General features: G+C 41.8%; 1 protein-coding gene across 2 annotated transcripts in view; it reads left to right on the top strand.

Moving 5' to 3' along the window:
• osbpl9 (oxysterol binding protein-like 9) overlaps positions 1 to 23,711 on the top strand; it is a 201,180-nt gene that overhangs the window by 51,829 nt on the left and 125,640 nt on the right. For both annotated transcript variants that reach the window (XM_072273759.1, XM_072273758.1), the window contains exon 4: positions 13,819 to 13,895. In XM_072273759.1, the coding sequence (XP_072129860.1) occupies positions 13,819 to 13,895 (77 nt within the window). The remainder of the gene's footprint in view (positions 1 to 13,818; positions 13,896 to 23,711) is intronic.

The raw sequence follows: 23,711 nt of genomic DNA, 5'->3' as shown, positions 1-23,711 counted from the left end.
TGGAGGTGAAATTGGAACCAGAATTAGAATCGGGCTTCTTATCACCGGCATATAAGCATATAACAATTACAGCACGGAAACAGGCCATCTCGGCCCTTCCAGTCCGTGCCGAATGCTTACTCTCACCTAGTCCCACCGACCTGCACTCAGCCCATAACCCTCCATTCCTTTCCTGTCCAAATACCTATCCAATTTTTCTAGGGAATATCCTGTCAGGACCTGGATTCTTATCTTCTTTTATATTCCTTAAAAGCACCAGTACTTCCTCTTCTTTAAGCATCATAGATTCCATTACTTCCCTACCTGTTTCCCTTATCTTACACAATTCAATATCCTTCTCCTTAGTGAATACCGAAGAAAAGAAATTGTTCAGAATCTCCCCCCATCTCTTTTGGCTCCACACATATCTGTCCACTCTGATTCTCAAGGGGACCAATTTTATCCTTCACTGTCCTTTTGCTATTAATATAGCTGTAGAAACCCTTTGGATTTATTTTCACCTTACTTGCCAAAGCAACCTCGTATTTTTTTTAGCTTTTCTAATTTCTTTCTTAAGATTCTTTTTACATTCTTTATATTCCTCGAGCACCTCATTTACTCCATGCTGCCTATATTTATTGTAGATATCCCTCTTTTTCCAAACCAAGTTTCTGATATCCCTTTAAAACCATGGCTTGCTTAAACTTTTAACCTTTCCTTTCAACCTAACAGGAGCATAAAGATTCTGTACCCTCAACATTTCACCTTTAAATGACCTCCATTTCTCTATTACACCCTTCTCATAAAACAAATTGTCCCAATCCACTCCTCCTAAATCCTTTCGCATTTCCTCAAAGTTAACCTTTCTCCAATCAAAAATCTCAACCCTGCATCCAGACCTATCTTGTATGGCCTCTTGTACAGCTTTTCCCAAATCCTTGTCATACACATACCATGTGTTATGACAAATAGGATGCCAAGGTACTCAATGACCTAGAAAACCCTAGACAGTGGGATAAATTTGACAGCTAAACAACTTGTGTGGTATCTGTCAAAAATGGTCACTTCAATATTCCTGACATTTAGTTGGTGGAAATTCCTTCTCACCCAGGAGTGAGTATTAGGATAAAAACTCAAGAAATCTGAGGTAAGAAGAGGCTTAATGTGATAGTGATGAAGTGGAATTGCTCATAGCATATATATTCTTGAAGTTGCTTATACAGACCAATGAAAGGAGAAATAAGATAGCTTGGAGATGTTCCAAAGATGATGATGTACCCACAGATTGCAAACCTTTGCTAATGAATGAATCGATTAGATTGGAATTGTGTAACATTCTCAAAAAGGACATAGGTGCAAGTTCATGAAGGAATAGATAGAGGAATAAATGTTAAGGTATTTTGACATGGCTTAGTTTTGTTAACAGTTCTCACTTGGTTCTTTTTTGAAGATGTCATTAGTTGTAAAACCAGATAAGAGTTGTGTGAGGAGACCCAGATTAAATCCTTGGCAGGTGAATCCAATTAGGTCAGCCATTTTGGCTACTAAAACTAATGAAAGGCTAACTATTCTGTGGTGAATGACTCACTTGACTTTCAAAAGCCTGTCCACCAGCTATAAAACTCTGATAAGCTTTGTGCTATAATGCCCTACACTTGGCTGGGTGAATGGATATTTAACACCTGAGAAACACAGTATCACCCAGAGCAAAGCAGCCAGCTGTTCTGATGGGCTATTCTTCACAAAATTGTGCATTTATTACCTCCATAACCCATGGGCCATGGTTATAGTGTGTATCATCCAGATGCACTGCAGCAACTTGTCATGGCCTCTTGTATAGCTTTTCCCAAATCCTTCTCAAAGAAGCAGGGAGGCAGTAATCTTGAATGAGCTCCTCCATCTTCCTCTTCAAGTGAAACATCATCCTGGTTTTAGACATTTTGTTGTGTTGTCATTGGTGTTTGGCCAAATTGTTGGTATTTCATAACTAATGACAATTTGATACATGGAGTTTAAGTATCCACGATAGCAGAGGAATTCAATGAACCCCAGCATAAATTTAAAATCAATGAAAGGGATAATGAATATAAAAGAAATATATTTGCAATAGAACATGCTGACTTATAAATGTTTACATAGTTCTACCATTATTGACTTCTCTCATCTTTTTGGCCTTGTGTCATTCACTTCAGCTTTGTATATCCTATTTGGTTTCAAGCCTTCAAGGTCTCTTATTGCTTGTTGATCTATATTCCTTAATGCTTTCCATTTGAACTTGAAATCTGTTTTATATCATCCTCATGTACACAGGCCACTTCAGTTATCAGTTGAGCATGACTATGCAGGAATACTTGTAGCTGTGAAGGTGATCGTTATTTGTGCAGATGTATGTATTTTGGATATCAACTTCTCAAAGGTGATTTGGAAATTACTGTATACTTGTATAGCATACTCTGAACAAAAAAGAAGTTTGTACCTTGGTACTTTCTTTCCCCAAAAGCACTGGTCTGATATCGTTTGAATCACCTTAATGTGATTTTTTTAAAAAAAAGTCTAAGTCTGAGAATTAAATCAGAATCAGAAATATTTAAATATGTAAATATTCACATTTCTAATGTTGATGGCCAAGTCCCTCAAAATTTTATTTAGATCCATCCATGAGCCAGTATTAACTTAGTGAGAGCAACAGGCTTTAGAGCTGCATCTCTCAGGCCCGTTTGTTTGCTGGGAATTCTCTCTGGTGAGGGTCACAACATGATTATATTTTTGCAGTAAGTGTTAAATGGGGAGAATATGGTGCTAATTCTGAGTGGTTGGCCCAGTCCAAGATGTCCTGTCTTCTTTCTGCTAGGTTCATCCTGTCAGCTTCTGTGAGTGACAGAGAACCCTTCATTCTGTAACTGTTTGATTTGTATCTAATCTGGTATCTGATGCTCTCCTGTATAATTTTGAGTTTTTTTGATGTAGAATAACATAGTGTGTTGAAAACAAAGATAATTAGAGTTCAATCTTTGGTCTGTAAACTTATTTGCATGAAATTTCTGCCTTTTATGTCTTGACAGTTTAAAGTTCAAAGTAAATTTATTATCAAGGTGCATGCATGTCACCATATACTACCCTGGAATTCATTTTCTCGAGGGCATTCATAGTAAGTACAAAGAAATACAATGGAATCAATGAAAATCTACTCAAAAACAAGATGGGAAGACCACCAATGTGCAAAAATGATGGGTGCCATGTAGCACAGTGATTAGTGTGGCACTATTACATCCCAGGACATTAGATTTCGGAGTTCAAATCTGACACCGTCTGCAAGGAGTCAGTGTATATCCTCCTCATGGAATATGTGGGTTTTCTCCGGGTCCCTGGTTTCCTTCCACAGTCCCACAAATGTGAAGACTCCCACAGTATTGGGTAGGTTAATAGATAACTGTAAATCGTCCTGTGATTAGTTTGGGGTTAAATCAGGATTGTCGGACAGTGTCTCTCAAAAGGCTAGAAGGGCCTATTGCATGCTGTTTCGCTAAATAAAAAGATGATGAATTATGTAAATACAAATAGAAAAGCAAAATAATAATCATATTGAGAACATGAATTGTAGAGTCCTTGAAAGTAAGTCCATAGGTTATGTAAACAGGTCTTGGTGAAGTTAACCCCTCTGGTTCAGGAGCCTGATGGTTGCAGGGTTAAAACTGTTCCTCAACCTGCTGGTGTGGGACCCAAGGCTCCTGTACTTCCCTCCCGACAGCAGTAGTGAGAAGAGAGCATGGTCTGGATGGTAAGGGTCCTTGATGATGAAGACTGTTTTCCTGAGACTGTGCTCCTTGTAGATGTGCACAATGATGGGGAGGCTTTACCCATGATGGACAGGGCTGTATCCACTACTTTTTGTAGGTTTTTACATTTAAGAGCATTGATGTTCCTATACCAGTGTGTGATGCATCTATGGAAGTTTGTCAAAGATTTAGATAACATGCCAAATCTTCGCAGACTTCTAAGAAAGTGGAGGTGCTGCTGTGCCATTCTTTGTAATGGTACTCACTTGCTGCACCCAGAACAGGTCCTCTGAAATGATGACACCAAGGAATTCAGTGTTACTGACCCTCTTCACTTCTGATTCCCTGATAGGGACTGGCTAATGGACCTCCAGTTTCATCCTCCCGCAGTCAATAATTAGCTCTGGTTTTGAGTTGTGGCACCATTTAGTCTTCCTAAATTCCATCACCATCTCCTTTGTCTTGCTAACGATTCAGCATGCACCATTTGACAAAGTCCTCCACCAGGGCCCTGTAATCATCCTACCGTCCTCCCTTGGTACACCCAACTATTGCTGAGTCATCAGAGAATTTCTGCAGATGTGTTGTGTCAAAATTCCAAGGTATACAGGGTAAGCAGGATCTCCCAAACTTCTGTAGTGTGGATAATTGTGTTAGTTTCATGATGCAGGTAATATTTCCTATTTCTCAGTAGCAAGGTAATAGACAGAAGTTGGAACTTGTGTAGCTGAATGTTGCCGTGGGGTGAGTGGGCTGTGGCTGAATCAGTTCCACTTGTAAAGCAATGAAGTACTTCTGGAAGCTGATGCACTGTCACTCCCTGTGCCTCAACTGCTCTAAGCACTTAGAAATGCAAATATTTTTAAATTTCAAAGTGATTCAGGAACATTCAAATTGCATGCAAAGGTTTATAGTTGTGTCAATTATATGGAAGAAAATCAAAATCTTTAAATCCTATCCAGCTAATTACTGCTTACTGATTAGCAAAAGTGATTGAAGGTGTTTTCAGCAATATTTTAAAACAGCACTGCACCAATAAACCTGCTTATCAGCACTCTAAGTTTTACCAGTTCTACTGTGTACCGGACCTTATTATAGCCTTGGTGCAAATAGAGGAGTTAAAAGTGATTACTTATGATTTCATTGATTAAGTGAAGCATTTGTATAGCTTGAGTCGTATCAAGGCCAAAAATCTTACCTAGTTAGTCATAACTTGATTTTAAAATAAAGTGGTCATGATGTAAAGGTCAATCAATCCAACTCCAAGATACCACTGCAGTAGTTCACTTAATGAATTACTTACCACCATAAGGTCAGAAGTGAAGGTAATCCGCTGATGATTATGCATTCAGTATGGCATCACCTTCCAAACCAGCAACTTTAACAACTAAGGACAGCAAGTACTGGAAACATTGTTGCTCGCAGGATTCCCTCTGAATTGCAAGTTGTCCTAAAGTGGGAATGTATTGCAAATTCTTTTATACTCTCTACTCAACTGTGGAAATACCTTCATGAGAGATTTGCAGTAGTTCAAGAATTCAGTTTACCATCAAGAAAAATTAATGTGTGGTAAATACTGGTCTTGCCTGTGATGCTGAGATTTTTAAAAGAAGAGGCTAAAACAAGTTTAAATTTCTTTACAAACCTGATCATAAATCACTCTTGGCCATTTCTCTCTATCCAGCTAAATACCTGTATTGCTCCTGCGCTAGGCCTATCATGATGACATGATATTAATTGTTCAGATTGATTCTGCAGTGTAAGTGATGGGAACTGAAGCAATTACACAATCTGTTATAAGTCTGAAGTTAGAACTTGTATGTGGAAGAAACATTTTGAATGACAGACAATTGAAGGACTTGTGCATTCTAGTCCAAATCACAAAGTTGCTATCAGTCAAGTGAAGCTACTAACATAATGAAGAGATAAATGCAATGGATTCTGGTTAATTGGGACACATTGGGACCAGTGCACTTTGGCCCAATTAAGTGGCTGCTTCAATTAGTCAGTTTCATGGAAATCATTTCAGCACGGACTAGAAGAGCCGAGATGGCCTGTTTCTGTGCTGTAATTGTTATATGGTTATATTAAAAAGCTATAAAAAAGGACAATCTGTGTAAAAATAGTGTACTTAAATAAAATACAGAACAATTTAGGACTATACCATAGTGCTATAAAACTGTATTAGTTCCTAATAATTATCGACAGAGTTCATGCTGTGTACATAATGGTCTGGTCAGGGAAAATGAGGAGGTGAGAGGAGGTGATAGGAGCTATAGGCACGTAGTCACACCAGGGTCTCGGGGAGACAGAAAAGTGGGTAAACAGTCAGGAGAGGGAAGGGCAAGAGTCAGATACTGGAGAGTACCCCTGTGGCTGCCCTCCTTTGTAAACTTAAATTCGTCTGACCAATAACCACACCACATACCGTTCTTTACTTTATTCTTTCACCAGTTTATTTGTTCCAGCTCAGCCAGCGAGAAGCTCGGAGCCAAGCATCAGAGAGACAGAATCTTCCCCCCTCCCCCCTCTTCCCCCCCTCCCCCCTCTTCCCCCCCCTCCCCCCTCTTCCCCCCCTCCCCCCTCTTCCCCCCCTCCCCCCTCTTCCCCCCCTCCCCCCTCTTCCCCCCCTCCCCCCTCTTCCCCCCCTCCCCCCTCTTCCCCCCCTCCCCCCTCTTCCCCCCTTCCCCCCTCCCCCCTCTTCCCCCCCTCTTCCCCTCTTCCCCCCCTCCCCCCTCTTCCCCCCCTCCCCCCTCTTCCCCCCCTCCCCCTCCCCCCCTCTTCCCCCTCTTTCCTCCCCCCCCATGAGAAACTTCTGTCTAACATGCAGAAATGTTATAATTTACAGATCTAGTGAAACAAAGAGCATACAGAAACTGGTATCTTCACCAGGTCTGTTGAAGCAAAACTTAATTACTTAGATAAGAGAGTCTACTAAATCAAAGTTTTAATTACAAATGAATGTTCTGTCCAAACCTTATCAGTTATTCTCTTTCATAATCATAGTCATACTTTATTGATCCTGGGGGAAATTGGTTTTCGTTACAGTTGCACCATAAATAATAAATAGTAATAGAAATAGTAATATTACTATTGGTAAATAGTAATAGTCATAGAAATAATAAATAGTAATAGAATAGTAATAGAAAATAGTGATAAATAGTTAAATAGTAATATGTAAATTATGCCAGGAAATTATGAAATAAGTCCAGGACAAGCCTATCGGCTCAGGATGTCTGACCCTCCAAGGGAGGAGTTGTAAAGTTTGACGGCTACAGGCAGGAATGACTTCCTATGACGCTCAGTGCTGCATCTCGGTGGAATGAGTCTCCGTCTGAATGTACTGCTGTGCCCACCCAGTAGTATGTAGTGGATGGGAGACATTGACCAAGATGGCATGCAACTTAGACAGCATCCTCTTTTCAGACACCACCGTCAGAGAGTCCAGTTCCATCCCCACAACATCACTGGCCTTACGAATGAGTTTGTTGATTCTGTTGGTGTCTGCTACCTTCAGCCTGCTGCCCCAGCACACAACAGCAAACATGATAGCACTGGCCACCACGGACTTGTAGAACATCCTCAGCATCATCCGGCAGATGTTAAAGGACCTCAGTCTCCTCAGGAAATAGAGATGGCTCTGACCCTTCTTCTAGACAGCCTCAGTGTTCTTTGACCAGTCCAGTTTATTGTCAATTCGTATTCCCAGGTATTTGTAATCCTCCACCATGTCCACACTGACCCCCGGATGGAAACGGGTTACCGGTACCTTAGCTCTCCTCAGGTCTACCACCAGCTCCTTAGTCTTTTTCACATTAAGCTGCAGATAATTCTGCTCACACCATGTGACAAAGTTTCCTACTATAGCCCTGTACTCAACCTCATCTCTCTTGCTGATGCATCCAACTATGGCAGAGTCATCTGAAAACTTCTGAAGGTGACAAGACTCTGTGCAGTAGTTGAAGTCCGAGGTGTAAATGGTGAAGAGAAAGAGAGACAAGACAGTCCCCTGTGGAGCCCCAGTGCTGCTGATCACTCTGTTGGACACACAATGTTGCAGGCACACGTACTGTGGTCTGCCAGTCAGGTAATCAAGAATCCATGATACCAGGGAAGCATCCACCTACATCGCTGTCAGCTTCTCCCCCAGCAGAGCAGGGCGGATGGTGTTGAACGCACTGGAGAAGTCAAAAAACATGACCCTCATAGTGCTCACTGGCTTGTCCAGGTGGGCGTAGACACGGTTCAGCGGGTAGACGATGGCATCCTCAACTCCTAGTCGGGGCTGGTAGGCGAACTGGAGGGGATCTAAGTGTGGCCTGACCATAGGCTAGAGCAGCTCCAGAACAAGGAGGGAACTTAGTTCAGTGGTGCAAGACCGTAAGGCATGGTGTGTGCAACCTGTGTAAATCCAGCCCCCATATTATTCTGAAGGGACAGCTGTGAGTCATTAATCAAAATGAGCTGAAGGCAGATTCCTCAGCGAAGGACAAACTTTGCACACTATCCAGAACAGAGCACCCACAAGCTGGCACTTAATTTTAACCAGATATTTACAAGAGTCCGAGAATCATTTCTTACATCCCCCAATTCCTCAAAACTTCATCACCTTAACAATAAGTACTCCTGTTTGAGCGATTGTGGGGATGACTTAGGGCGGACTGAAAAGCTTGAGCATATAGATGTTAAGAAAGAGGATGTGCTGGAGCTTTTGGAAAGCATCAAGTTGGATAAATCACCGGGACTGGATGGGATATACCCCAGGCTACTATGGGAGGTGATGGAGGAGGTTGCTGAGCCTCTGGCAATGATCCTTGCATCATCAATGGGGATGGGAGAGGTTCCAGAGGATTGGAGGGTTGGTGATGTTGTTCCCTTATTCAAGAAAGGGAGTAGAGATAGCAATGGAAATTATAGACCAGTGAGTCTTATCTCAGTGGTTGGTAAGTTGATGGAGAAGATCCTGAGGGGCAGTATTTATGAATATTTGGAGAGGCATAATATGATTAGGAATAGTCAGCATGGCTTTGTGAAAGGTAGGTTGTGCCTTACAAGCCTGATTGAATTTTTTGAGGATGTGATGAAACACATTGATGAAGGTAGAGCACTGGAGGTAGTGTATATGGATTTCAGTAAGGCATTTGATAAGGTACCCCATGCAAGGCTTATTGAGAAAGTAAGGAGGCATGGGATCCAAGGGGACCTTGCTTTCTGGATCCAGAATTGGCTTGCCCACAGAAGGCAAAGAGTGGTTGTAGATGGGTCATATTCTGCATGGAGGTTGGTAACCAGTGGTGTGCCTCAGGGATCTGTTCTGGGACTCCTTCTCTTCGTGATTTTTATAAATGACCTTGATGAGGAAGTGATGAGGGTTAGTAAATTTGCTGATGACACAAAGGTTGGGGATGTTGTGGATAGTATGGAGGGCTGTCAGAGGTTACAGGGGACATGAATAGGATGAAAAACTGGGCTGAGAAGTGGCAGATGGAGTTCAACCAATATAAGTCTGAGATGATTCATTTTGGTTGGTCAAATATGATGGTAGAGTACAGTATTAATGGTAAGACTCTTGGCAGTGTGGAGGATCAGAGGGACCTTGGGGTCCGAGTCCATAGGACACTCAAAGCTGCTGCGCAAGTTGACTGTGTGGTTAAGAAGGCATACAGTGTTTTGGCCTTCATCAACCGTAAGATTGAGTTCAAGAGCCGAGAGGTAATGTTACAGCTATACAGCACCCTGGTCAGACCCAACTTGGAGTACTGTTCTCAGTTCTGGTCACCTCACTACAGGAAGGATGTGGAAGCCATAAAAATGGTGCAGAGGAGATTTACAAGGATGTTGCCTGGATTGGGGAGCGTGCCTTATGAGAATAGGTTGAGTGAACTTGGCCTTTTCTCCTTGGAGCGATGGAGGATGAGAGGTAACCTAATAGGGCTGAGTGCGTGGAATGGGCTGCCAGCGACGGTGGTGGAGGCGAATACAATAGGGTCTTTTAAGAGACTCCTGGATAGGTACATGGAGCTCAGAAAAATAGAGGGCTATGGGTAACTGTAGATAATTTCTAAAGTAAGTACATGTTTGGCACAGCATTGTGGGCTGAAGGGCCTGTATTGTGCTGTAGGTTTTCTATGTTTCTAAAATCACTGCAGATACGTAGTGCATATAATGAACTGCCTTCGTACAATGCAATCAAAGATTGCATCCTCCAAATAATTGCAATTTCATGCTGGGCCCAGAGTTTGTGGAGTCCAGAATGTGCTGCCTGGTAGTGTAGTGGAAGCAAGTATTCTCATTACATTTGAAAAGGATCTTGGCAGGTACTTGGTTTCATCATGAAATGTTGACATTACTCTTTTCCATTGATGCTGCCTGGCCTGCTGAGCTCCTCCAGCATTCTGTGTGTGTTGCAAGTACCAAAGGTTAGGGAACTGATGTGAGTAAATGGTGCTGGTATACTGTATATTGGTGCAACATTTGGTATGGATATGGGCTGAAACACCTGTTTCTGTGCTATAAAGCTGTTGTTATGTGGAACTTGTGTATTTTGGCTCTTCTATAGTAATATGCATCATCAGTGTTTAAGAAGGCAGCTCATCTCTGTTTCATCATGGCATTTAGAGTCCCAGGTGCATCAGGGATATGTGCCTCTTTTGCATCAGTGATACACGAAGCATGTAAACAAATAAAATTAAAAAAGAATGTGCTTCCTTGGTTGTAATGACCTGCAGGAAACCCATAGGTGATGCAATTAAAAAAAAAACTATGACTCCCCATGCAGCCTTCAAAGTTTTGGAAATTTCAGTTTGGAACCACTGAATTTGAAGGTTAAAAGATTCAAGATACATTTGTAATCAAAGTATGTGTGCAGTATACAACCCTGAGATTCGTCTTCGCAGACAGCCATGAAACAAAGAAAGCCATGGAACTCATTCAAAGAAACAAAAACCTAACGTGCTTATTTAAAAAAAACAGATCATACAAATAACAAATAATGAGTGAAAAACAGAATATAAAACATGAAGCAACAGAGGCATGGAAGCAGTCTAGGAATATTCAGTTTAGTTCAGTTCAATTTAGCGCTGTGCCGTTCATTTGCTGCAGGCTGTAGAGCTAGCCGCCCTGGTCAAAATCATACAAAATAGCAATAAAAAAGAGTAACCAGAAACACATATTACATGAACTGCAGAGTACAATCCACCAACCGCATTTCGATTAAATCTTGCCCAAGATCCAAGAGTCTGACAATATTGAGTGAGACGGAGAGGGAGACCAGTCAAACGCAGGCAGATGGCGCTGAACACCTGCTCGTCTTCAGCTCTCATCCTCATTGACTTTAATCTTGCTCAATGCTTTATTCTGTGCGAAATGGGGTCGATCATGGTCTCAAATCCTGTCTCCAGGTTTCTTGGCCTCCTGGCTGCACACTCCACTCGAAGCCTCACCAAACTACCTAGGACAGTGGTCCCCAAAGCATGTGCTACCGGGCTGCGAGGAAACAATATGATTTCTGCACCTTTCCTCATTCCCTGTCACACACTGTTGAACTTGAACGCATGCAAAGTCATTCTGCACGCGTCATCCATGTCAGCACGGGAAGAAGATCAACTCCTCAAGCTTGCAAATGACGGCGGTCTGAAAAGTATGTTTGACATAACATCTCTGCCGGCATTCTGGATCAAAGTCAAAGCTAAGTATCCTGAGATAGCCGCAAAAGCACTGAAAACGTTGCTTCCATTTCCAACATATCTCTGTGAAGCGGGGTTTTCTGCAATGAATGCAATGAAAACTAAATTGCGGAATAGACTGGACATAAGGAACCCCCTTCGAGTATCGCTGTCTCCCATCACCCCTCGATAGGACCGTCTTGTTGCAGGGAAACAAGCCCAGGGCTCCCACTGATTCAGTGATATTGGTGTGTTGCGATGATTTTTTAAAAATTATTTATTTTATTTATTACAAACAAAAAAAATACAGCACATCCACAAAAACCACAACCATAACAAAATGAAATTAAATATTGAGCAGCAAAAGGGAGAAAAATATAAAGGGAAAAGTAAACATAACACAACAGAGGTGCACCACACCAGAAAACCTCAGTCCTCACCCCTTGAGAAAGTCCAATACAGGGCCCCATATCCTTTCAAAGATATCCCCTCTGTCCTCATTATATAGTCTCAGTCTCTCCAAATGTGAAGTATTTGCCAGTTCTCTTAGCCACAGATTATACGTAGGTACAGAGTCCATTTTCCACATTTACAGGATTAACTTAGCAATCACCATTCTAAATAATACAGCCATATTTTCATTCATACTGGCTGAAGATAGGGAGCTTGTTGCTCCAAGGATGGCTATGAGTGGGTCTGGTTCCCACCACTTCCCAAAAGCCTCAGAGAAACAGTGAAAAATACTTTTCCAGTATGCATAAAGCTTACAACATGAGCAGAATGAATGTGACAAGTTACTGTTCACAGATTTACATCTATTACAAACTGGTGAAACATCAGGGTAGAAACTGCAACTTTTCTTTGGAATAATGGAGTCTATGTATTGTTTTAAACTGTGTAAGTCAGTGTCTGATGTTGACTCAATATTGATTTTATATGTTCATATGAGGAAAATATGTGCTGTGTGTTTAATATCCAAACGTTACTTAAAATGTTATGATGTTATTGACATAAGTGACTTACAATTGACTTATCCCTATATTCATGGGAGGAAATTATGCGCTGTGTGTTTGATATTAAATTTGTTAGATAAACCCTTTTAGAAACGAAATTGAGTGTATTAGCCACTTATAAGTGACGTAGTTGACTTATCACCTGTATTCCGGTTGTGATTAACACCCCCCCCCCCCCCCCACCCCAGGGTTGCCAACTGTCCTGTATTAGCCGGGACATCCCATATATTGGGCTAAATTGGTTTGTCCCACATGGGACCGCCCATGTCCCGTATTTCCCCTGCTAAGGTAGAGCGTTCCTATGAAACTTTTCGTGCCGAAAAGGCGAAAAGCAAAGAAGCAATTATCATTAATTTATATAGGAAAAAATTTTGAGTGCTCCCAGACCCAAAAAAACCTACCAATTCATACCAAATAACACACAAAACCTAAAATAACACTAACATATAGTAAAAGCCTATATAAAGTAGAAATAATGTACGTACAGTGTAGTTTCACTGAACAGAATTGCCAAAAACGATTTGTAGAAAAAAATCGGTACATACATGCATGTGCAAACAGGTGCCCGCACAAGGCTTCATGGTCATGGTAGTCTTTCTCAGGGTAAACACAAGTGTTCCGTATTTGACTGCTACTCTTGTCGATTGGCAACCCTACCTCCCACACGTCCCCCACCCCCCAGTCGGTCGGTCCGTAAGAATATTGTCAATATTAAACCGGTCCGCGGTGCAAAACTGTTGGGAACCCCTGACCTAGGAGACAGCAAGGTGTCAGATTGTTCAATCAGCCTGAAAACACATGGTCAAAATGTATATCATGGGTTCCAGTCGCACATAAAAGCTTAGTAGCAGAATCATATTTGAAAGAAGTAGTTAAGTGAGTAGTTTTGTGAACTGTCTGTAGGAGGTGCAGGCTAAAAGGGCGGAACGGCCTACTCCTGCATCTATTTTCTATGTTGTCTTTGGTCAGTAAGAAAAATTTGAAAAAAATTAACCCATGGGTGATATAGAAGATATAGCAAATAGATTTTGCACAAATAAACTTTAAAGTTATGAAGGGGAGGGTCACATTATAAGGTGCTTTAATGATTACATATGTTGTATAATTATTGTAAAATCTCTCTGCCAGCAGCTGTCTTTGTAAGGTCATTGCTGAATATTTTTAAGATCGATTTGATTCAAGATCAATGGAAAAATGACTAGCAGAGATTCTTGGGGAAAAGAAATCCATGCTTCAAAGGGCCAAAATTTCATGAGGTTTAAATTGCAAAGACAATGAATGATCTAGTATTTTGGAAAGAAGTTAATTAATAGTATTATAAGGCTTCCATTTCTATTGGCTCCATTATTGTTTTATCAAAATTTCCAATCTTGTATATTTTTACAGCCCGTGATGCTGATGAGAGAGAGCAGTGGATTCATGCGTTAGAAGAAACTATTCTACGTCATACTCTGCAGCTCAGGGTGAGTTTTTATTGGATTTTGATGTAAAATACTACGTGTCTATGGGAATCAATTTCTACATCGCTTCCAGTAGAAAAGTACTGAAGAAGTTAAGCTTTTAAAGCTCATAGACTAAAAATAACTGCTGTCGAATGCAGTTCCAGTGTAGTATTATGACTGATGTGCATTCCAGAGGTTGACCCTATGATACTGAAGCAGTATGACACTTGGATTGTTGCATAAGAAAATGAAAAGATTCATTGGTAATATTTTGGGGAAAGAGATTTTGATTTTTACTCAAGGTGGGCTGCTTAGACTGGGAGGAGATGATGCTTTCCTCAAATTGTTAATTTGCAAATGAGAAGAAGTAAAGTTTACAAGCTTTCAACAACCTTTTGGGTCAAAATTTAGTTCTCATGTGTTTGCCCAAATCTGTCATCTAATTGGCATATTGGCCTGGATAACTGACAAGATAGGAGTCGAGCTTGTCAGCTTGAAAACATAGATAAACAGTAAGATGTTGATCCTGCTGAATTTAACGAGAATAGTCTATTCACTCATTGATTAGGATATCAAATGCAATGCATTTGACTTGCTCATTTCTAATCTCTAAACTTCAAAGAGCAGACAGGTGTCAGAAGCAAGCTGATCAGCAAGAAGGACATTGCCAACACCTGTAAGGAACCAATGTAGTTAGTAAGAGTATCTTTGAGTATCTAATATACAGGTTCACATTTTTGGTGCAGTTGCCTCACCCACAATATTGGTGAGGCCATTTGCATGTAAGTATAGTCATCATAAGGAAGGCATATGTACTGTTGGAAATTGTTAGTCAACCAGTAAGTTTTTCTGGGACTGGACGCTCCAGCTAATACTTTCTTTAACCTTGTACTACTAAACTCATTTTTTGTACTGGAGAAAATCTACCATTCCTGCATCCTCGGCTTTTTCTGCTTGGCCCCAAATCCACTTATACACAATGGCCTACTATCATTCAAAGAGATTGTCTACTGTTTGCAGTTGAATTGTTTAATTTTCGGTTGGTTGTACATTTCTACAAATGTTTTAAAGTTGCCAAGAGTTGTAAGCCTGATGCTTTTGGGCATTTCTTAACTTTGAGATTAATGTAAAAATCACTTGCTATAAGAATTTAATGCATTCTTTATGGGAAAACAGCATATCTGGAAGAAAAAGCTGAGGTCTTAGAGCATAAGACTAGTTGCTTGAAGAGTGAGGAGGAATAATGGGAGGTACCGGCCATGTTTTCTTGCGATGTTTAAAGAACATTTTCTTAAGGGAATGTGTTGGACATGTGTATTTCAGAGGAGGAAAACTAGCACAAAATAAGGATTGATTGTTGAAATTGAAACAGTATCTACTAAGTTTGCTGCAAAAGAATGCCCCTTGGAGAAAGGGGTTGAGCTAGAATGCCAGGGGATCATGAAGTGTTGTAGTTCCTATTGACAGGTCTGTTCATCCCCCATTATTTCCTCATCCCCTTCCCATGCTCTGCTGGTGTGGATTTCTTTCTTCTTCATTCCATCTCTTGTTATTTTCTCTTGCCTTCTTCAGGCTGGAGTCACTAAATATGCTTTAGTGATGACCTACTTGAAGAATAACTACAAAGTTTAAGGCCTGTTTCTATGCATTACATTTATAAGAATCCAAGTAAGTATCTTGTGCAGGTTTCCTAATACAGGTTGACCTTCACTAATCCGGCACCATTGGGACCTGAGGAGTGTCGGATTAGTGAAAATGCCGAATTATAGAAGGATCACATTAAGCATAATCAGTGCCGAATTATCGAAGGAACTGGATTACAGGTAGTTGGATTAGTGAAGGTCGACCTGTACTATGTTAACTACTCACCAGCTTCACTTCCCCACCTGACAATCTCGTGCATTAGGCAAGGGAGTGTACCTGAGTCCATATATACAATGTGGTCAACCCAAGCTCACCCATGTCAAAACATAGGGAGCAATAAAGCGTGATGATGAAGAGACTGAAATACTCAACGTGGACTGATTGAACAATGTACTGGTGGAACTCAGCATGTCAAATAGCATCTGTGGAGGTAAAAGGAATTGTCAACATTTTGGGTTAAAGCCCTGAATGTGGTGTGACTTTTGGTGATCTGGTTGCAGGTGGTGCATGAATATTGAGCTTTATGTGCTGAGGTGTGACTTTATATTGAAGAGGGTATCATAACCCTCATAACTTCAAGGGGTGCCATGGTAACGTAGTTGAGAGCGTGAAGCTATTCTGGCTTGGGGCTTTGGAATTCAGAGTTCAATCCCAGTGTCCTCTGTATGACCTCACCATGGAATGTATAGGTTTTCTCCTGGTGCTCCGGTTCAGAACATAGAATAGTACAGCACAGTACAGGCCCTTCAGCCCACAATGTTGTGCTGACCCTCAAACCCTGCCTCCCATATAAGCCCCCACCTTAAATTCCTGCATATACCTGTCCAGTAGTCTCTTAAACTTCACTGGTGTATCTGCCTCCACCACTGACTCAGGCAGTGCATTCCACGCACCAACCACTCTCTGAGTAACAAACCTTCCTCTAATATCCCCCTTGAACTTCCCACCCCTTACCTTAAAGCCATGTTCTCTTGTATTGAGCAGTGGAGCCCTGGGGAAGAGGTGCCGGCTATCCATTCTATCTATTCCTCTTATTATCTTGTACACCTGTATTATGTCTTCTCTCATCCTCCTCCTCTCCAAAGAGTAAAGCCCTAGCTCCCTTAATCTCTGATCATAATGCATACTCTCTAAACCAGGCAGCATCCTGGTAAATCTCCTCTGTACCCTTTCCAATGCTTCCACATCCTTCCTATAGTGAGGCGACCAGAACTGGACACAGTACTCCAAGTGTGGCCTAACCAGAGTTTTATAGAGCTGCAGCATTACATAGCGACTCTTAAACTCTATCCCTCGACTTATGAAAGCTAACACCCCATAAGCTTTCTTAACTACCCTATCCACCTGTGAGGCAACTTTCAGGGATCTGTGGACATGTACCCCGAGATCCCTCTGCTCCTCCACACTACCAAGTATCCTACCATTTACGTTGTACTCTGCCTTGGAGTTTGTCCTTCTAAAGTGCACCACCTCACACTTCTCTGGGTTGAACTCCATCTGCCACTTCCCAGTCCACTTCTGCATCCTATCAATGTCTCTCTGCAATTTTCAACAATCCTTTACACTATCTACAACACCACCAACCTTTGTGTCGTCTGCAAACTTGCTAACCCACCCTTCTACCCCCACATCCAGGTCATTAATAAAAATCACGAAAAGTAGAGGTCCCAGAACAGATCCTTGTGGGACACCACTAGTCACAATCCTCCAATCTGAATGTACTCCCTCCACCACCACCCTCTGCCTTCTGCAGGCAAGCCAATTCTGAATCCACCTGGCCAAACTTCCCTGGATCCCATGCCTTCTGACTTTCTGAATAAGCCTACCATGTGGAACCTTGTCAAGTGCCTTACTAAAATCCAGGTGGATCACATCCACTGCACTACCCTCATCTATATGCCTGGTCACCTCCTCAAAGAACTCTATCAGGCTTGTTAGACACGATCTGCCCTTCACAAAGCCATGCTGACTGTCCCTGATCAGACCACGATTCCCTAAATGCCCATAGATCCTATCTCTAAGAATCTTTTCCTCCCACAGTCCAAAGACACACCAGTTAGTAGGTTAATTGGTCATTGTAAATTGTCCCATGATTATACTAGGGTTAAATTGGGGGTTGTTGGGGTTTGCTAGGCAGTGTGGCTCAAAAAGCCAGGAAGGCCTGTTACGTGCTGTATCTCAATTTTTAAAAATTATTTAAAATACATATAATAAAACAAAGTTTTTAACAAATTTACCAGTTTTAGAGTGAATCAAACCAAACTTGATCAGTAGATGTCACACATGAGTTTCAACTGCATGGGGTTGAGTTCTGCCTAGCAAAGGAGGTGAATGTATTTTATAATCAACCTCAAGGGACATAATTTTCTGTACACTACAGGGGAAGTGGGAGTTGGGAAACTTTTTTGTTTCATTTGCCAAGTATTTTATTGAAACTTGTGTAATCTTGAGACAGATTATGTTATTATTAAAGTTCACCAGCAACTTTCATGTGTGTTGCTTATGTTATTATTTCCTGTTCTTCATCTGGATGACTAGGTGCAGAGGCATAAGTATAATGCACAAAGGAGGGTCCTGGGATTTTAAACTTGTGGAGCATATATGGGATCAGTTTAGCAATTATCCTTGCAATTTAGCAATTCATTGTCTGCTTTTATATAATTGTATAAAAGCAACTACTTGTAATGGCTTTGTAATGGCTATAGTATGTATGTTCTCACATTGCTCCTCAATTTTTTTTCTAATCCCTCATCTCTCATGGAACTGAAATCCCTCATCCCTGGAATTACTAATTCTATTTTTCTGTATACTGTTTTCTGTGCCTTCCATACCTTTCTAAAAAGTAGAGTTCCAAATTGAACATTATATACCAATTTTAGCTAAACGTTTTAAGAAATTTATTCATTTACAGGGATGTGGGCGTCACCATCTAAGCCAAAATTTATTACCTATCCCTAGGTGCCCTTGTGAAGGTGATGATGAGCTGTCTTATTGAACTGCTGCAATCCCCGAGGTGTAGGTACACCCACAGTGCTGTTAGGGAGACAACTGACCTCCAACCACCACAACCATCTTCCTTTGTGCCAAGTATGGTTCCAACCAGTGGAGGGTTTTCCCCCTAATTCCCATTGACTCCATTCTAGCTCGGGCAAAGCTGCCTTGATGTCGAGGGCTGTCACTCTCACCTCACCTCTGCTATTGAACTCTTTGTTTGGACCAAGGAGGTGTTGAGGTCGGGAGCTGAGTGTCCTTGACAGAACCCAGACTGGGCATCTGTAAGCAGGTTATTGCTGAGTAGGTGCTGCATGATAGTACTGTTAATGACCTCTTCATTACTTTGCTGATGATTGTGAGCAGGCTGAGAAGGCGGTAATTGGCTGGGTTGGACTTGTCCTGTTTGTTGTGTACAGGAGACGCCTGGGCAATTTTCCACATTGCTGGGTAGATGCCGGTGTTGCAGCTGTACTGCAGGGGTCCCCAAACTTTTTTGCACTGCGGACCGGTTTATTATTGACAGTATTCTTGCGGATTGGCCGACCGGTGGGGGGAGGGGGGTAGGGTTGCCAACGGACAAGAGTAGCAGTCAAATATGTTGTGTTTACCCCAAGAAAGACTACCATGACAATGAAGCCTTGCGCAGGCACCAGTGCGCATGTGTGACCTGCGCATGTGTGTACGTGCGCTGATTTTTTTCTACAAATCATTTTTGGCGATTCTGTTCGGGTGGGGGGGATGTTAATCACGACCAGAATATAGGTGATAAGTGGCTAATACACTCAATTTCGTTTCTAAAAGGGATTATCTAACGAATTTAATATTAAACACACAGCACATATTTTCCCCATATGAATATATAAAATCGTTGTAACACACTAATATCGCTGAATCAGTGGGAGCCCTGGGCTTGTTTCCCTGCAACAAGACGGTCCCATCGAGGGATGATGGGAGACAGCGATACTCGAAGGGGGTTCCTTATGTCCAGTTGATTCAGCAATTTAGTTTTCTTTGCATTCATTGCAGAGATATGTTAGAAATGGAAGCAACGTTTTCAGTGCTTTCGTGGCTATCTCAGGATACTTGGCCTTGACTTTGATCCGGAATGCCGGCAGAGATGTTATGTCAAACATACTTTTCAACCTGCCGTCATTTGCAAGCTCAAGAAGTTGATCTTCTTCCCGCGCTGACATGGATGACGCGCAGGTAGTGACCTCGCGTGCATTCAACAGTGGGTGTGACAGGGATTGAGGAAAGGTGCAGATGACTCATATTGCCAAATCATATCGTTTCCTCACGGCCTGGTAGCACATGCTCTGCAGCCCGGTAGTTGGGACTGCTGCTGTACTGGAACAGCTTGGCTAGTGACACAGTAGGTTCTGGAGCACAAGTCTTCAGGACTGTTGCCGGGATTTTGTCTGGGCCCATAGCCTTTGTAATTTCCAGTGCTTTCAGCTGTTTCTTGATAGCAAGTGGAGTGAATCGGATTGACTGCATGCTGACATCTAGGATGCTGGGGACTTCTGGGGAGGTCGAGCCAGATCATCTACTTGGCACTTCTGACTGAAGATTGTTGTAAATGCCTCAGCCTTGTCATTTGCACAGGTGTGCCGGGCTCCTCTATCACTGAGGTTGGGGATATTTGTGGAGCCGCCTCCTCGAGTAAGTAGTTTGATGGTCCACCATCGTGTGGCAGGACTACAGAGCTTAGATCTGATCCATTGGTTGTGAGACCATTTAGCTCTGTGTACTACTTGCTGCTGATGGTGTTTGGCATGAGAGTAGCCCTGTATTGTGGCTTCACCAGGGTGATGCCTCATATTGAGGTATGCCTGGTGTTGTTCTCGGCATGCCTCCTGTACTCTTCATTGAACCAAGGTTGATCCCCTGGCCTGGTGGGAATGTTAGAGTGGGGGATATACTGGGCCATGAGGTTACAGATTGTAGTTGAGTTCAATTCTGCTGCTGCTGATGGCCCACAGCACCTCATACATGCCCAGACTTTGAAGTCTATCCCATTTAGCACGGTGGTAGTGTCACACAATGCGGTGGAGGGTTTCTTCAATGTGGAGACAGGATTTAGACTCCACAAATACTGTGCGGTGGTCACTTCTACCAATGCTGTCATGGACAGATGCTTCTGTGGCAGGCAGATTGGTGAGATAAGGTCAAGCGTATTTTTCCCTTGTGTTGGTTCCCTCACCACTTGCTGTAGTCCCAGTCTAGAGCTTGGTCTGTGGTGGTACTGCTGAGACACTCTTGGTGATGGACAATGAAGTTCCCCACCCAGAGTACGTTCTGTGCCCTTGCCACCCTCAATGCCTTCTCCAAGTGCTGCTCAACATGGAGAAGTACTCATTCATCAGCTGAGGGAGGACGGGACTTGGTAATCAGCAGGAGGTTTCCTGGCCCATGTTTAACCTAGTATTATGAGACCACATGGGGTCCAGAGTTGATGTTCGGAGATGTCAGGGCAACTGCCTGTCTACTGTCTACCACTGTGCCACCACCTCTGTTAGGTCTGTCCTGCTGGGGGACAGTGCATATCCAAGAATGGTGATGATGGAGTCCGGAATGTTAATGGTAAGGTATGATTCTGTCAGTACAACTACGTCAGGCTATTGCTTGACTTTGGCACAAGTCACCAGATGTTAGTAAGGAGGACTTTGCATGGTCAACAAGGCTGGTTTTGCCATTGTCACTTCCAGTGCCTAGGTCGATGCCAGGTGATCCGTCCGGGTTCATTACTTACTATTTTCTTCTTAGCGGTTGTATTCAACTTAATGGCTTGCTAGGCCATTTCAGAGGGCATTTAAGAATCAACCACGTTGCCATGGGTCTGAGTCACACATAGGCCAGACCAGGTAGGATTGCTCCACTAAAGGACAGTAGTGAACCAGATGGTTTTTTATGACAATCAACATGATTTCATGGTCATCAGATATTTTTATTGAATTCAAATTCACCATCTGCCATGGTGGGATTTGAACTCACCATATAATTGGGTCTCTGGATTACTGATCCAGTGTTAATTACCACTACACCAAATTTTCCTTGAGATGGCCTCAGAGTTTGTACAGTATGTCCCAGTTTTTGTATTCTCTGACTGTATGAATAAAACATGGACTGGTTTTTATTTTCAGTCTAAACTGCCACCTTCAAAATTTTTGCACCAATATACAAGTCTCTTAGTTCTTGCACTAACTGTTTTTGCTGCAAAGATATATTATTACTTACCCCTCTTTATTTAAATGTATTTGCCTATTGGCAGAATTTCAGATGGTGACGAGATGGCGTACAGGAGCAAGATGTATCAGCTGGTTGAGTGGTGTTGCAGCAACAATGTCAATAAGAACAAATAACTGATTGTGGAGTTGAGAAAGGATAAAGCAGGGGAACACATACCAGACTTCATTGAGGGAAAGAGTGAGCAATTTCAAGTTTCTAGGTGTCAATATCTCTGAGAAACTATCCTGGGCCCAACATATTGAAGCAGATCTAAAGAAGGCATGACAGCAGATGTATTTCATTCGGAGTTTGAGGAGATTTTGTATGTCACCAAAGACACTTGCAAATTTCTACAGATGTACTGTGGAGAGCATTCTAACTGTCTGTTATGGGTGGGCTACTGCACAGGATCAGAATGAGCTGCAGAGACTTGTAAGATTAGTCAGGTCCATCATGTGTACTAGCCTCCAGAATATCATGTGCACTAGTATCCAGAACATCTTCAAGGAGCAATGCCTCAAAAAGGCAGCATCCATCATTAAGTACTCCCATCACCCAAGACATGCCCTGTTCTCATTGCTGGCATTGTCAGGAGGTACAGGAGCCTGAAGGCACACACTCAATGATTCAGAAACAGCTTCTTCCCTTCAGTCATTCAATTTCTGAATGGACATTGAACCCGCGAACACCACTTCGCTACTTTTTTATTTTTATTTTTGCACTACTTATTTAATTGAACTATTTAATATATAAATACTTATTGTAATTCATGTTTTTTGTCTGTTATGTATTACATTGTACTGCTGCTGCAAAGACAACAAATTTTGCTGATGCCGGTGATACTAAACCAGATTCTGATGCATATTCTTCTGTCAAACCACTTCAGGAGCTTGAAGCTTTTCATTGTCCTCATTGTGTCTGTTGCAACCAAGTACTTAACATCCAGTTCAAATACCAGCTTGTGGTGAACATTTTTGTATGTCTACTCCATACAAAAAATCAACATTCACCATCACTCTGCTTTGTGTCCCTTGGGTAATTTGTAATTTATGTGCTGCCACATTTTTCATTGCTAAGCATGTTTGGTAGTCTATTCTGTTGGATGTGACTATTTAGTTCTTAGATTAGACTTGCATTGACATTTCCTTGGCAGTTTAAAAACAAATTATCTGCTTGTATCTTATATAATCGTGTAAAAGTGACTGATCATTCTGTTTCTTAATGTCTGGAGTATGTTCTGTATATGCAAGTTTAATATTTCTCTAGTGGTTATGCAAAGTATACTTGTAGTAAGCTCTGCAAACTTCTTTGTTCTGCGTCATTTGAATAATGACTTTCTAATTGGTTAACTCTTATCCATAAAGTTAAATGGAATTGTTCCTTATCTATGGGTGTAAAATAGCTAAACACAAAGCAGCATCATCTTATTCTTAGTTCTTGGTTCCTTTGTCCCTCTGTTAGCTTAGTAGACATCTATCACTGTCTGTTCTGTCCACTTCCTTTGTTCTATCAATGCTTAAGAAAACAATTGTGAAGTAGCAAGTTTTGTGCCTCTTTCTTGACTTCTAAAAGAACTTTTGATTAAAACATCAGAATCAAAATGTGGCATAGTCGGGAGGATTCTGAAGTTTAGGACTCAGAACATTTGAAGACAAAGGGGGAGTTTTTGACACCTAAACAAAAGGGTAAGAACTTCCACTCTTCCTCTGTTGCCTGAGAGAAAAATGGGTTCTGCCTTCGGATATCAGATGGAAATTAGGATTGAGCACTGCTGCATTGCTATTTAAAAGAGAACAAGAAAATATCGGTTGCAAACTACTCAGCTGTAACTTATTCAGTCACGATCTACTTCAGTCGTACAACTATCTATTTCGGTACAGGTTTCCCCCGCCATCTGAAGGTAGAGCGTTCCTATGAAACGGTTCGTAAGCCGAAATGTCGTAAAGCGAAAAAGCAATTACCATTTACTTA

The sequence above is a fragment of the Mobula birostris genome, chromosome 12 (genome assembly GCF_030028105.1).
Source record: "Mobula birostris isolate sMobBir1 chromosome 12, sMobBir1.hap1, whole genome shotgun sequence".
In the NCBI taxonomy this organism is placed as follows: domain Eukaryota; kingdom Metazoa; phylum Chordata; class Chondrichthyes; order Myliobatiformes; family Myliobatidae; genus Mobula; species Mobula birostris.
Note: the sequence above shows the minus strand (reverse complement) of the source record. Positions and strands in the feature narration are given on the sequence as shown.